This window comes from Gymnodraco acuticeps, unplaced genomic scaffold (genome assembly GCF_902827175.1).
Source record: "Gymnodraco acuticeps unplaced genomic scaffold, fGymAcu1.1, whole genome shotgun sequence".
Classification (NCBI taxonomy): Eukaryota; Metazoa; Chordata; class Actinopteri; order Perciformes; family Bathydraconidae; genus Gymnodraco; species Gymnodraco acuticeps.
In genome coordinates, this window is record NW_022992289.1 from 570,375 (window position 1) to 585,529 (window position 15,155).

At 38.1% G+C, this 15,155-nt stretch overlaps 2 protein-coding genes across 3 annotated transcripts; one reads left to right on the forward strand and one right to left on the reverse strand.

Moving 5' to 3' along the window:
• Positions 1-1,338: 1,338 nt before the first annotated feature.
• Positions 1,339-7,047, reverse strand: dnajb4 (DnaJ heat shock protein family (Hsp40) member B4). The gene is made up of 3 exons (XM_034207848.1): positions 6,534-7,047; positions 4,851-5,425; positions 1,339-3,312 (listed from the first exon to the last, which is right to left on the reverse strand). Exons 1-3 carry the CDS (start codon positions 6,742-6,744, stop codon positions 3,082-3,084), a joined length of 1,017 nt encoding a protein of 338 aa, XP_034063739.1. The 5' UTR covers positions 6,745-7,047; the 3' UTR covers positions 1,339-3,081.
• On the forward strand, positions 7,018-15,031 carry slc25a24l (solute carrier family 25 member 24, like). Of its 2 annotated transcripts, XM_034207847.1 has the most exons (11): positions 7,018-7,050; positions 8,120-8,233; positions 8,341-8,467; positions 8,927-9,014; positions 9,831-9,942; positions 10,072-10,230; positions 11,860-11,997; positions 12,098-12,208; positions 14,031-14,198; positions 14,284-14,422; positions 14,507-15,031. In XM_034207847.1, exons 2-11 carry the CDS (start codon positions 8,171-8,173, stop codon positions 14,680-14,682), a joined length of 1,281 nt encoding a protein of 426 aa, XP_034063738.1. In that variant the 5' UTR covers positions 7,018-7,050; positions 8,120-8,170; the 3' UTR covers positions 14,683-15,031. The 2 variants fall into 2 exon arrangements, with proteins under 2 accessions (XP_034063738.1, XP_034063737.1); XM_034207846.1 differs by lacking the exon at positions 7,018-7,050 and having other exon boundaries at positions 7,974-8,233.
• The last annotated feature ends 124 nt before the right edge of the window (positions 15,032-15,155 follow it).

Below are 15,155 nucleotides of genomic sequence, written 5' to 3' on the forward strand. Positions count from 1 at the left end.
TTTCAGATTTCAGATTTTAGGTTTTATGAATGTTTGCGATACATTGAATATGTAGGTGTTTTTGAAGTTGATATGAGCACAACCTTTGTCTGCAAAAGCAAAATGCAACATATAAAGCAGCATTAATATTAATCCAAAAACTTGATGTAAAATAGTAAATCTCGTATGTCGCTTTTTCGTTGTATTATTGGAACTTCTACTAAATTAAATAATCAGAATACTTTGGACTTTGGAGTTAGAAACGCAACAAAAAAATCCTGAAAAAATGAAACTTATTTGGCTTTAAAATATGTTTGTATTATTAAACAAGGACCTTGCATAAAGATGAATTAATCCAAAAATAAATAACAGTTGATTTAAGACGGATTGAACTATAATTAGCACAAATGTCAGCAGTTAAGTGGCCCTCTATTATATAGAGGGTCACTCCTCTGTGGCCCCTGAGCCGTGGTGAGTGATGTGGCGTCCCCTGGTGGGAAAACATACAGAAGAGGCCTCTGTGTTGGCAGCTAATCTCCAGCAGCTGAGACCACAAAGCTATATTTACACATTCATAGTTTCGTCATTAGTATAAGCATTACATCCAGTCAAAAATATTTTTAATTGCACATAAAAAATGAAACACATGTGTCAAACTCAAGGCCCGGGGGCCAAATCAGGCCCTTAGTGGATTTAATTTCGGCCCGCAGGATAATTTTTAAATTACTATTAGATCTGGCCCGCCGGTATATTGCACGCACACCTTCACTCCATCCTGAGGGTCTCCTCCGCTCAGAGCCTGACCCCAAACATTGATGAACTTGCACCCAAGATGAGATGCCAAGTATCTGGCTTGAACTAGCATCACAGAGCAGCAAACTGAGTTTAATGGATGTTTCCTTCTGCACTTTGTTTCTTGCGACAACAGGGCATGTTTGGTTTGTTCTTTGAGGGAAATAGTTTTGTTGAAGCTGTTGTTGGCCTGTGTAAAAATGTAATCATAAGAAATGACTCCGGAAAAGCTGCAGATAGAGCCATAAGAAATGAATGCAACTGATGTTTCATGTTGTTTTTATAGGCAATAATTTAAGCTTTGTTAGTTCCAGGTTTAATATGTGCAATAAGTTCATTTCAATAAGTTTTGCAATAAACATTGAACCAGTCCGGCCCTCGACTAGTACCCATTTTTTAATTTTGGCCCACTGTGTATTTGAGTTTGACACCCCTGGTATATAAGCTTTACGTCAACAATTCCCATTTCACTGCTAAAAGTAAGTCAGAAGAGAACTATTTCTATCTGCTAATTGACTATAAATATAGGCATATTCCAGGGAGGAGGATTCATCACAAAAACAGCTCTTGATTTCATGTGGAAATATTTATTTTAAAATTCAAGTACAATTTCTTCACATATAACTCTAAGATGCACACAAGACAATCCATTTCATTCAACCATGTTTTCATTTGAGTAACCTGCACACAGATTTTAAGACAGCCTCCAAATTGAGGGTTTTATCTCTACATGGTGCTGGGCTGCAATAGACCATTACTATCATTTTTTATTTAAAAACAATTAATCGTTAGATCTGAAACTTAAAAATGTGCATCCGAGTTTCTCAAAGGTGTTGCCTATAAATATCTTGTTTCGTCAGTCCAAAAACATAAATATATATAGTTTAGTCAAATATAAAACAGAGACAAGCAGAACATCTCCATATTGGAGAGACTGAAAAGAGCATTTTTTTAAAACCATTTTTGCAAGACAATGTATGATTATCAAAAATAGTTGGCTAATATTTGTTCTGTCAATCAATATATCATTGCAGCTCTACTACACGACAAAATAAACACTGAATTACAAGTAAAAATGTCAGTAATGAAGCCTGTCAGAAAAAAGTTAAGCACTCCAGTTATGTTCATTTTTCTGGCAACTGTAGACTCACTACAAAAAAAATTTCAACAAACAAAACGATAAAGTGATTGTTGCCACATACATAAAGTGTGTTTCTTTCAGATATCAACAATCCAGACAATCTTTCATGTCTTGCACTGATATCAACTCGGCAGCATGCATGGTATTCATACAAACACCGCATAGCTCAAAAATAGAAATAGAAATTGCACATTCGTCGCAGGGGTTCCATCTGTGAAATCTCAGTGTGGTGTGTGTGTGTGTGTGTGTGTGTGTGTGTGTGTGTGTGTGTGTGTGTGTGTGTGTGTGTGTGTGTGTGTGTGTGTGTGTGTGGGTTTGTTAACGTGGGCGACTGCTTTTCTCCCCTCGTTTAGTCTTTGTTCTTGTCAAAGAAGGTACATGTCGTTTTAGGACGTCCTTTACTGTAAACACATTAACACGTGTTTGCCTATTAATCTCGTACCTGTGAACTTTAATCCTCACATCCTAATTCAGTTTTAAAATGTCAGATAATTTAGGCCAATATGATATTTTTACATTACATTAAACAGTTTTAAGTTTTAAGAAATGTGACCAAGAAATGTATTGAGCAGGACATTTAATTTATTTGTATAAAATGTCCTCAAAATGTAGACTTATTAGGGGGAACAAACCAATTCATTATATAAATATATATATAATTACAATAATCATGTTGATTACAATAGGGTGCTACGACTCAAAGTTGTCGGTTATTAGACCTTAATACAATTCTCAGTATTCAGGAGGAAAAACTAGATGAATGCCTTGAATTAAGCTTTTCTATGTTACAATTAGTTTTGTTGCTTTTCGGCCAATTTTTACGTCAACACATTATATCTGCCAATATGCTAAAAATAGAAAGATTTAAGTAGAAATTGCACAATCATTGTGGGGGTCTATCTGTGAACTCTCAGTGTGTGTGTGTGTGTGTGTGTGTGTGTGTGTGTGTGTGTGTGTGTGTGTGTGTGTGTGTGTGTGTGTGTGTGTGTGTGTGTGTGTGTGTGTGTGTGTGTGTGTGTGTGTGTGTGTGTGTGTGTGTGTGTGTGTGTGTGTGTGTGTGTGTGTGTGTGTGTGTGTGTGTGTGTGTGTGTGTGTGTGTGTGTGTGTGTGTGTGTGTGTAAAGGGCTGTCATGTGTTATTTTTCTCTCGTCTAGTCCTTGTTGTTCTTCCTAAGTAGGTAAATGTCGCTTCAGGACGTCCTTGGCGTTTCCGGGCAGCGTGTCGGGGAAGTTAACGTCCAGCTCCACCACCAGGTCTCCTCTCTGCTCTGGGTTTTTGGGTACGGGGAGACCCTGCCCGGCGACAGTCCTTCTCATGCCAGGCTTGATGACGTCCGTGATCTTCATGTTGCACGAGTTCCCGTCTATCGTCGACACGGTAACAGAGCATCCACACAATGACTGAAAAACACAGGAACATGGAAGTCAGTGTGAGAAACAGCAACCCAGACATGATGTAGGAAAAATAACAACTGAATCTGAAGTAAACTCTGATATATTCTTTAAGTGAATATTAGTAAGAATATGTTCTGATATCAACACAATATAGCAGATGTACAAAAAATCACAAAAAAATTAATAAACTGATAAGTAGGGCAAATGATCTACTGCTATATATTACATGAACCAAAATGATCTATTATCTATTTTTAGATTTGAACAATCATTGTGAACAATTTGACAATGTTGACAATGTTGTTTTTTAACAATAGAAAATGTTCATGTCACTAATTCAGCTAAAAGTGGAGAAAGGATCATATTTAATTATTCCCAACTTTTTTATATTGCATTAGTTTTGTTGCTGATCGTCCAATTGTACATTGACACAATCTGCTGATAAGCAAATGTGTGGATTTTGTAACATTTTACATTTTGGGTTTTGGCTAAATGATTTCCTCAACCAACACACTAAAACCTGCATTCTGAATATCTACCATATTCGGCTTTAAATACCCTTAAAGATGTTGCTACATGGCGCTCAGTGTATATGGAAATGTATGAATATATTTGACATGATTTATTATAAGAGTTTACCACAATTATAAATGACTTGTATATTTATTCACAGACCCACACAAAAAGCTAAGATAATTGAACAACTAGACCTAGTTAATTGAACACTGAGCAAATTATACGACTGTTGTTTCAAAATAATCTTTACATAAGGTTCATTTAAGATCCATAAACACATCAACAGTCTATATTATTGGATGCAGTTTGCTCAGCTGTCGAGGAGATTGCTCAGTTGTCATCACATAATAGCAGCTGTCCGTAATCTCTCTATTCAAAGATCGTATTTGGAGTTGGATATAATCATTGTGCTTTCTCTTGTATTTCTGAGGAAGACTATGACATGCTGTGGAAAGTGTTCTTGGAGGTCAGATTAAAGTCATGTTGATATATTCTATTTGAGTATAGTTGTAAAATATGTTTTAGCAGAAAAGAAAAGCAAAGAAATGAAGCTATGTGATCGGAAACCTTTAACGTGACTGATAAAACAAGTGATGATTGACGTCGCACAGAGCTGATCGGCTGCTGTTCGCATGTATTGCTCACATATGCAGAGCTGAAGCACTGAGATCTCAAAGTGTTGAGGAGAGTAGGAGGAACCATAAAAGTACATCTTGAAATGTCTGCATGTGGGCGGCGAACGCCTCTCTGCCCTCCCTGTGAAACGGCTCCTATTTCTCAATGTTGAAGATTACATAAGACAAAGTGTGTGTTTAGTTTCGTACTAGCTCATTCAGGACACATGTACTTTCCAGGGGAAACCACTTTTAAGGGAATCCACCTGTTTTGAACATCAGAGCATTAAAGCAGCACTCTAAAATAAATATGAGCTTGATCTGAAACACCCCTGTGTGTGACTAATCCATCTATCAGACTCTAATAATACAACACACAGTCATGAGTGGGTGCCAGAACAGAAAATAACTCACCTGTCTTAAACTGACACGCACAGGATACACAATGTTTGAGCCCTCCCGCCTAAAGTGAGGGTGTGGCTTGTCCTTGATGACGAAAACAATGTCCGCAGGAATGGTATTGGACGACTCGTCCCCCTCCCGCGGGAACGTGATCTTGGTTCCCTCTTTCCAGCCTCGCTTGATCTCGATAGTGAGAATCTTATCCTCGTTGCGCATGGTCCTGCCGTCTGGATTTAGCCTCTTGCGAGAGATTTTCATCTTCTTGGTGCAGCCGTGGAAGACCTCTTCCAGGGTGACCCTCAGTTCATGGATGATGGCAGGGTCCTGTTTCCTGCGTGGCCCTCCAGGTCCACTGTGAGGGTCTCGAGGGAAGCCGTTCATGTTGAAGTTACTGAAGGAACCAAAGGGGTCGTTTCCGTCCACCTCCATGTCGTCGTCGTCTCGACCGTTTGCTTTACGCCCAAAGAACATATCGAAGGGGTTGGAGCCACCAAAGAAAGTGGCGAAGGTGGCGTGAGGGTCTCCATGGAAGGTGTAGGTGAAGGTGTTGCCCGGTCCATCCGTGGGCCCGTTTCCTCCCTTGAGACCTGATGGGAGATAGAATGATCCATCAGTCATCAACATTCAACAGTGTGATAGCTTTATTCCACACATGATGCATACATTGACCATCCAGTCCCCAAGACAGTAGAATTGAATTGTTAAGTCCTCTTGTAACAAGCTATTTCAATAATGTATGAATCATAAGGTTAGTTTCAGGGGAAAGTGGTCAAAAATGCTGTATTATGCCTCACCAAAGATACATTTCTTATTATGTAATTAGAAAAAAAATGTGTTATTATCATTAATCTGTTAACAAGCCTCAGTGTCATGTTCCCTTACATAAGAATGATCCTAATGAGTCTACAACACTTGTAAATGTAGGTCAAATGTTGTGTCTTTTAATGGACAGTCTATGCCGGACACATACTGAGACCATACACTCTCAACATCTTCCATTTTAGTTGATTTTATATATCATATACTCAGGTGTTCACTCATGTTATCACCAATTTATAAAAAACACAGATACTCTGTTGCATGGATTGAGTGAGCCTTTAAAGGAGACATAGTGTACACATTTCCTTAAGATGTGTTGCACACTTGCTAAATGAAATGGTAAAAAAGCTTACTATGCCTCATTTAGTTTCTTATAGGCCTATATAGGAGCTTTAGGAGATTATCTGTGATATGTTCTCCTTCCTCACATCATGCTTCCCACCCATTACCATCTGTTCAGATTCAGATACGACATAGCCTACTGTGCACAAATGCTTTGATATGATCAATTCAATTCAGATGTAAATTAGTTTATAGCTATATATATGCACTATCCCTGTCAAATAAAACAATATATATTAAACACATTTGTAAGAAAGTCTGAGCTGGAAATGGTGACAGGCCTTTATTTCTCTCATAACAGGGGCTTATTATAACTGCAGATATGGTGCATTTGATCATTCTTATAATAGATGCACAGATCTAGGCCTATGATGTGCTGAACAGCTGTTTTTAACCCTGCTGGTTACAGAGAGACTTGAATTAAGGCCAGCTGTGCTTTACATCCAGTCAATCCGGCTTTGTAACGGGATTTTACCGGTATATTGAAGGTGTGACACAAAATATAATTACATTAAAATAATAAAAACACCTTACCTTCCTCTCCATACTGGTCATAAACTTCTCTTTTCTTCGGATCACTCAGCACTTCATATGCTTCAGCGATTTCCTTAAATTTCTCCTCGGCTGATGCAGACTTGTTTTTGTCCGGATGCCATTTCAACGCCTGTTTTCTGTAAGCTTTCTTAATATCCTCCTCTGTGGCTCCTTTGGAGATGCCCAGCGTTTTATAGTAATCTTTACCCATTTTTACCCCCAAGTATACTTATATCCCCTTGTAAAAACGACCACGAAAGACCCTTGCAGGGGATGTATGCAGTGCTGGTCGTCGGATGGCTGTCAGCAGAGGCTCAGTCTGGACACATGAAGCCGCAGACAGACACACAGAGCCGGATGAAAAAACATTTAGAGACAGTTAGTCAGCGCGGAGGACCTTCTGCTATTTATCCGTGACTGGATGACCCTCTTTAAATAGCCTCGGCTCCCTCCTCCTCCCCGCATCCATCCGCAGAGCCAACGTCAAGCTCAGAAATATGAAATAATTCTGCTTCCGGTGAGTGTGTGTGTGTGTGTGTGTGTGTGTGTGTGTGTGTGTGTGTGTGTGTGTGTGTGTACGTGTGTGTGTGTGTGTGTGCGTGTACACGCGTGTACGTGTGTGTGTGTGTGTGTGTACGTGTGTGTGTGTGTGTGTGTGTGTGTGTGTGTGTGTGTGTGTGTGTGTGTGTGTGTGGGTGTGTGTGTGTGTGTGTGTGTGTGTGTGTGTGTGTGTGTGTGATATAATATGAGATTAACACAGGTGAAATGGGATAGGCTATGCAATGCGTATTCACATATGATAGACATGATAACGCCTCAACTTTGTTAAAAATAAATTGGTTTTCTTTGTTTAATATAATGTACTAATGTGTGTAGAAGTATTATTATTACTTATTTTTATGTAGCCTAAATATATAATTTGTATATTTTAACGCACATTTTATTTTCTAAAATGATCATGTTCTTCACATAAACCACTGACCAACAGAGGCAGAATATTGATATTATTCTAGTTTATTGTACTTTACTGTACTTTTATTTTGTACATTTGTGTGTGTGCGAGTGTGTTTCACTGATTCCTACCTCAGCTTCCAGATAATTCCCATTGTATCCACTTGCCTCAACACAACACGTTTGTCTATGATTGGTTGCAGTGGTTTAAGCCAAGATAAAGTTATTTCCTTTTTGCCACCACAAGCAACACAACATCAAGTAGCCTACATGTTCATATATTTCCTTGTATTGCTACAATTCCCTGTGTGTTGTTGGTGAACACTAGCAGGTTCAGGATGTAGAGGAGAGGGCACAGTGATGATGGATGGTGGTGGGCTCTCTCGCAGCAGCAGCGCCACCTGCTGCACCATAGAGGGAATTAGTCATTCTCTTTGAGATAAAGTAAGCATTTCTGCTGCATTGGCACTGAGCACTGCTGCCAATGAGTCAGCGTCCGAGCAGAGCTGCAGCTCAATAATATCTGATGATTTATCAATGCATGCATTTCTCCCTTGATGAAGAAGAGTGCATCTTTTTGAAACATATTTTTTTAAAACTGGGGTTGACTTGTTTCTAAATGCACCATGGATCAGTTTCGTGGTTTATTTTCTAAACTGGATCAAAACGACGATGGATTCGTTTCAATGTCGGAGCTCCAAGACGAAATGAGGAAGCATGGGATCCTCTCAGCTGATGGAAAGGTCCAGGTAATGTTGCAAATGCATACATGTTTATCTAAACAGCAATACACAAGGCTATACCCTTATGTCATTCATTCATTCACTAATCAACACACCTGCTGACTTTCTCCTAGAATATCATTGAATCTTATGACAAAAACAAAGATGGCCTGTTGGATTATAAAGAGTTCCTCGGTTACATGATGGACAGAGAGAGGAAATGGAAAATCCACTTTCATGACCTTGACAAGAACAAATGTGGTGAGTGGGACATTTGTCTGATAATGTTTTGTTTATGAAGGAAACAAAAGAGAATGCAACAAAGTGCAAAAGTATTGTTAAAAACGTACATTTAACCCCATGTTTAGAGTCTTTAATCTTTTTTTTAGGCATTACTCTTCTTATTTTTATAACAATATCATATATGAATATTATTACAATAATTATAGCATAACAATGTGTTTTATGTAGAAGATGAGTCGTCACATGTTTTCATCTTCTTTATAAACAGCTATTAATGTGAATTTTTACGACAATAAATAATATTTTCAAGGTCAGAAAGGAAAAGTAGATATGCCTTGTTTATGGTACACAGCACCCTGTACAGCCCTGTTGACTGTGACCGTTGCACTCATAGAGTTTACAGTATCACTTCCCTGAAATATGATAACGCAAAGAGCCCTATCTGTTTGTAATCATGTGCATTTCTTCTCTGATCAGGGGTGATTGACCAGGAGGACATCATATGTTTGTTTAAGGAGTTAGGAGTGGTCATATCAAAGCCGAATGCAAAAAAAATTATTCAAATGTAAGATATTTATCCAACTGCATCATGGATTATTTTGTTGTATTTAAAGGACTTTATCAGTTGTAGCACTGGGTTTACCTGAGTTTAGAAGAAACACACACCTTTACAGGGGATATTATATTGTATTTATATTACATGTGATAATGGGTTAGTAAGAACTCATAGATTACTTGAAAAGGTTTTAAATATGATCATGCTCCTGAATTGAGAGTATTTCATAAATGAGTTTGTTTTTACATCATAGACCTTTTTCAATAATACACTTTTTGCAAATGCATAAGCTCAAACTATAAAAGAAAATGAGCAGTAAACAATACAAAACGTACAAACAAAAATACAAAATAAATAAACAACCAAACAAATGGTTGTTAAATCAAAAATCATATCAATTTAGCCCAATATGACTGAAATCTGATTACTTTGTCATACACGTCTTTATTACCTAGATATTGTTAATAATATCAAATAAACTCTTGTAATATAGGCAGTTCAGGGTGTAAACATATTGTTGTCATAGTTTCCTTACTTTTAGTCAAAAATTATAATCTTGACCATCCTGTTGTAAGAAAAGAATAAATGAATGTTTTGTGGACCTTCAATTTGAACTCACTAACAAGCAAACCTGTGCGTTATGATATTATAAAGGCTCATAAGAGCTTTATCACAACTGATCAATAAGGACATTACCAGCAACTTTTGAAATCTTATCAGTGGGTCTTTTGGTAACTTAATACTGATGTTTGATGATGAAATCACACAGCTGCTCATTACAGTCTGTGATCAAAACAAACCAACACGTGTTTATTAATCCTCCAGGATGGATAAGGACAGCTCCATGACGGTGGACTGGGCTGAGTTTCTGCACCACGTCATCCTCAACCCTGTGGACAACATAGGGGAGCTGGTGTCGTCATGGAAACACAGTATGGTAAGATCTTTTTTGGCAGCTTCACGGTCAACTGTGTTACTTTTGATGATGATGTGCAGAAACTGTGACACATCTACTTCAGCGTTAGTGATACCAGAGAATAGAAGATGATGAATGCTCATTCTGCAGGTTTTCGATGTGGGCGAGAGTCGTGCCATGCCCATCGAGTTCCCCGAGGAGGCGTCGGGCTTTGGGGCGTGGAGGACGTTTGTTCTGGCAGCAGGTCTGGCTGATGCTGTGTCCCGAACTGTGACGGCCCCCATCGACCGTCTGAAGACACAACTGCAGGTTAGATCCACGGTCAGGTGTTAGGGAAAAGCATGTATGGACTTAAGACAAGACATCCTTTATTTATCCCCAGGGGGAAATTCCAATTTTTGGGCAAATGCCTGAAATACACACATGCATAAACATACAGGTAAATATAATTGCATTCAAGGAGTGGGTTAGAGCCTGCCAATGTTTCGGCACCATGGAGCACTCTGCGGTTTAGGTGAAGGAAGCTAAAGGACACCCCTCCAGCTACTCTGTATTTTGTTTTGATTGTGACTTTAACCAGCAACCCTTCGATTGCCAACCAACAACCAAGTCCTTACAGAGTGAGATACTGACATCCCTTTTCTTAGTTTATCTGATCTGATACACTTATAAACGTGAATATGTGTTATCTTCTAAAGCATCCCATAAAATCTAGACTATGTAACACATCCATCTGAGCCCAAAGGTCTTTGCAGTTTAGATGATCTGTGCTTGTTTATCTTGGTTAAATGACCTTCTGATAGACTTTGAGAACAGAATCCAAACCACATGAAGCATCAGGCGTTAAAGGTTTCTCAAAGACACTACATTTCTTCATGTCAGTTTAACTTTGATATCATGATGTAAACCAGCATCTGTCAGCATTCAAAACAAGTTATACTGTTAGATGTGGTTACAAATTCTGATAGCAATTCCAAGTTCCTTACGTATAACAGTTACAGAGAAACAGTCGTTCTCAATGTACATCTCAAGTCTCTCTCTCCAGCAATGCCAATAATGTACAAATGAAAAAAGGATCACCCTGAACAAATTGAGGCATGTTAAAGTAGGCTTTATAAATGATGATATTTTTGGGGATTTTCTATGGATATTTTAGAAAAATCTTTCTATCAATTATTTTGACCATGATAGATGTACTGAACATCTGATATTATGACAGCCCTGGATGCACATATTTCACAATTTTCTTAAAAAAATACAGATAGTAATTATTATTATTTTTTGTCAGCTACAGAGAAACATTATGAGATACAGACCAAGCTGTTTCCAAAGCAAACTTTTTAAAGATTTGAGAAGCATAAGCAACTGCACTGAATGATCTTCAAGTATCAGGAACAGGTAAATTATGTAAAACAAAGAAGACTAGCTGATAACAGGCTATCTTTACCTTCAAGACACAGTACAACCAAACCGGGACAGCACTTAACAACAAAGAACACTTATCTGAGTTTTTGTTCTTCACAGTTTGAGATGTTAATGTTTGGCTTTGTAAACTACACAAAAGATTATCAGATCACATCTTAATGCTCCTCCAAAGACACCACAGGACTTCTCAAACTCTCTAAAACTTCTTTGTTGCTAAAAAGAATTGCACTCATTTGTGTGCAAGGTGTTGGGAAAGAAGACACAATGAAAATGAAGACAAGCCTAAATGATGTCCTAGGCACTTTGTTATTACCTACAACAACATTTTCAAAATCATAAACATCTTTTAATAAATAAATCTCACAGTTGTTGTCAATACTAGTGTATTTCAGCGACCTCAAATAGCACCTGTACCTCTTTTCCTCAACAAAGGTTTTTTTTCAGGTTACTGCACATGTATTGTCCCTGTCTCTATAAGCAGTTAATATTTCTGATATTTTCTGTGTTCTGCAGGTTCATGGATCCAAAGCCTTCTCTCAGGGCTTTTCGGAGATGAGGGCTGGTGGTCTGCGGTCGATGTGGCAAGGCAACGCCGTCAACGTGCTGAAAGGAACACCACAGTCTACGCTCCAGTGTCTTATCTACGCCCAGGTGAGGCAGTCGCAGGAAAACTCTCTATAGTGAATTATTCATGCAGTAGCTTCCTATTTATAATTCAGCAGTTCACTCAGAGTTTCTCTACTTTGTGCAGATGAAGGCGTACACGCAGAGCAGCACGCAGCAGACTCTGACGGTGCAGCAGCGCTTCGGGTTGGGCTGTGTGTCCGGGGCCGTCGCCCACGCTGCCTTCTACCCTTTAGAGGTATTACAGATCTGAGGCAGGTCGAGTGCTTTAACATCTCTGTCCTGTCCTCATATTTTAATAACAGTGTCCCATTACAGGTTAACACAAATCATCAATGTCCAAATGTCCTAGTTGGGTACATCATGATGCTTTGGTTTAGTTATTGCAAACAAATCAGAATATATTTCTGTTTTTTTCAAGGATTCAAGGCTTTTACTGTCATTTGTGCATAGCTACAGTGTAGTTATGATAATGAAAATCTTAGGTCACAGGCTCCTCCAACAGTGCAACAACAATAAAACAGATAATAGTGCAAGTAAATAAAATAAAATAGAATATAATAGAAATAGTGCAGACTAGTCCATATACAAGTAATTGGAATATTGATATAAGTTGCAAACAGATGAATGTTATGGATGTTCTTTCAAAAGTTGTATCAAATACTGTGAATAATATTTAGCACTTGGGTGCTTTAGACATTATCGGCAGGATGAACATGAACATTCATAAGGTCTTTCGACACGGTGAACCATCAGATCCTCCGTTGCACTCTCTAAAAACTTGGAGTTTCAAGCTCTGCACTTTCCCTCCTCACCTCATACCTCAAAGACCGTACCTACAGGGTAACTTGGAGAGGGTCAGAGTCCGACCCTTGTCAATTAACTACAGGGGTCCCTCAGGGCTCTGTTCTTGGTCCCCTCCTCTTCTCCTTGTACAAATAAATTAAGCTCCACCTTTACCTGCTGCAACATTAAAGCACATTAATGCATCATTCATGCATGAGTACTTCTTCGATGACTGTGACTAACAAAAAACATTGTAATACTAGTTGAACATTACATTTTTATATTTGTATGTGTTTTTTGTTGTTGTTTTTTTTATATGTTTCTAGTTATTGTGCTTTTCATTATGTTTTTAATTATTGTTTTATTATTGTACTCCCATTGTGTTATTTAATATTGTAGTTACTGCCTGTACAGCACTTTGGTCAACTGAAGGTTGTTTTAAATGTGCTATATAAATAAATAAAGATTGAGATTGAGATAAAAAGTTGAGAGAGAAAAATTGCACAGTGATATCTTTTGGCGTCATTTCTTTATAGACATGAACATTTGATGTAAAAAAATAACAACTTTATTTACAGAATACTCAAGACCCTTCTCCTAAACCCTGACCCATCTTCTGTTGAGGCAGTTTCAATAGCTCTGGTACTTGAAAGCAGAATGGGCCATCGTGCTTGCTTATACCCCTCCTTGTGATTTATAATGGTAATACAATTACCATGTAAGCGTCAACGTTTTGGCGTGTCTCATTCTCCTTAAAGAGAATAGACACTTTAAAGAGGTCACTTAACAGATGTCTATGTTATTCATTGTCTGTGATGCTTTGGGGACTTTTCGCACAATAGTTGTTGACCTCTGAGTCCAAGTCATGCAGATTAGTGACATTGTTTAATTTCAGTAAGACACAGGTAAATGTTACTGTTTACTCTGCTTCTAAAATAACCCGTTTTATTTTTCTAGGCAAACCAAAAGTGTTCATGTAGGCCTATGTATAAACCATCTTAGATCTTCTAATAAACTTTTCACATCAGACATTTTCAGTTTCAAACAGTCCTGTTTATTCTCAACATGGACATTTGCAAAAAACATCCTTTTTTAAAGCATAATAGACCTTTAAATAATAGACCCTTTAAATGGAAGTTGTTTTTGACCTGAGACTGCTCTCTGTTGTTTGCATTAATCCCAACAATGTCTATAATAAACTGAAACTTATCATTTGTAATTTTGTGAAACAGTGTTTTATTTTAGTAATCTCTCTCCTCTTATCTCCTCCACAGGTGCTGAAGGTGAGGTTGAACCTGCAGCAGGCCGGCACCTACCAGGGTGTTGTGGCATGCGCTCGATCCATCTACAGAAACGAGTCGCTGTCCTCCTTCTACAGAGGATTCAAGCCCAGCGTCCTCTGCATGATCCCCTACGCAGGCGTGGAGTGTGCAGTTCATCAGGTGAGACAATTCAGCTCTCAACGGTCAAATATATGGTCATCTGAAATATTTTAAACATATATTAACTGTTTGCTTCTTGTTGCAGTCGATCATGAACTGGGCAAGGAATCATCCCACCTACAACAGTGACTCCAAACTGTTTTTCTTCAGTTTTGTGGCCTTTGCTTCTGGACAAATTACCAGTTACCCGCTGGCTGTGATCCGAACTCAGCAGCAAGCACAAGGTACACCATTTTCTGTCACACATTTTAAGATTATTTGGAACCATTTGAGACGTTTTACTCATCCAAATTTGTCTTGTTTTACAGCTTTCAGCCAAGATTCTCGTCAAGCTTCAGGTGTACTACAAGGACTTTTAGGGATATATGAAAGAGGAGGAATTAGAGGATATTATAATGGGATGGGAGCCAGCTTCGTCAGAGCAATTCCATGTGCTTTGATAAACTACACTTTAACTAGAACATTTGAAGATCTGGTTTCCTAAACAGAGTTTAGAGTTTTAGCATAGATCGTGATCACTCCAGAAAACAACGGCACTAAAAACTGTGAACTCTTAATAAAGTTAACAGAATTTACAAAAGCAACTTGAATCTTGGAATAACTAAAGAATGGATGAACCAATGATTCATCATGTGATTAAATCTTGAATACTCTTTTTTTTAATTGAAGCTTGAGTTAACTCAATGGTTTACCAAAGACACAGAGCTTATGACATACATTTTTTAAATGCATGGTTGACTTGAAATCCAAAATGTGAAAAAGTGTATTAATGTTCTGCTTGAGGCTATGGCGTGTAAATGCGTGAGGCCTGTACATAAAATGTTATTTCATAAAAGTGGTCAGATATCTTATTTTCATCTATAATTTAACAGTGTGTGTTTTCATGCAATGAGCATTACAAACAATTCCTTGTTAAAGACACAGCTACAAAGGTATTATCAGATAAAGAAATTCTGG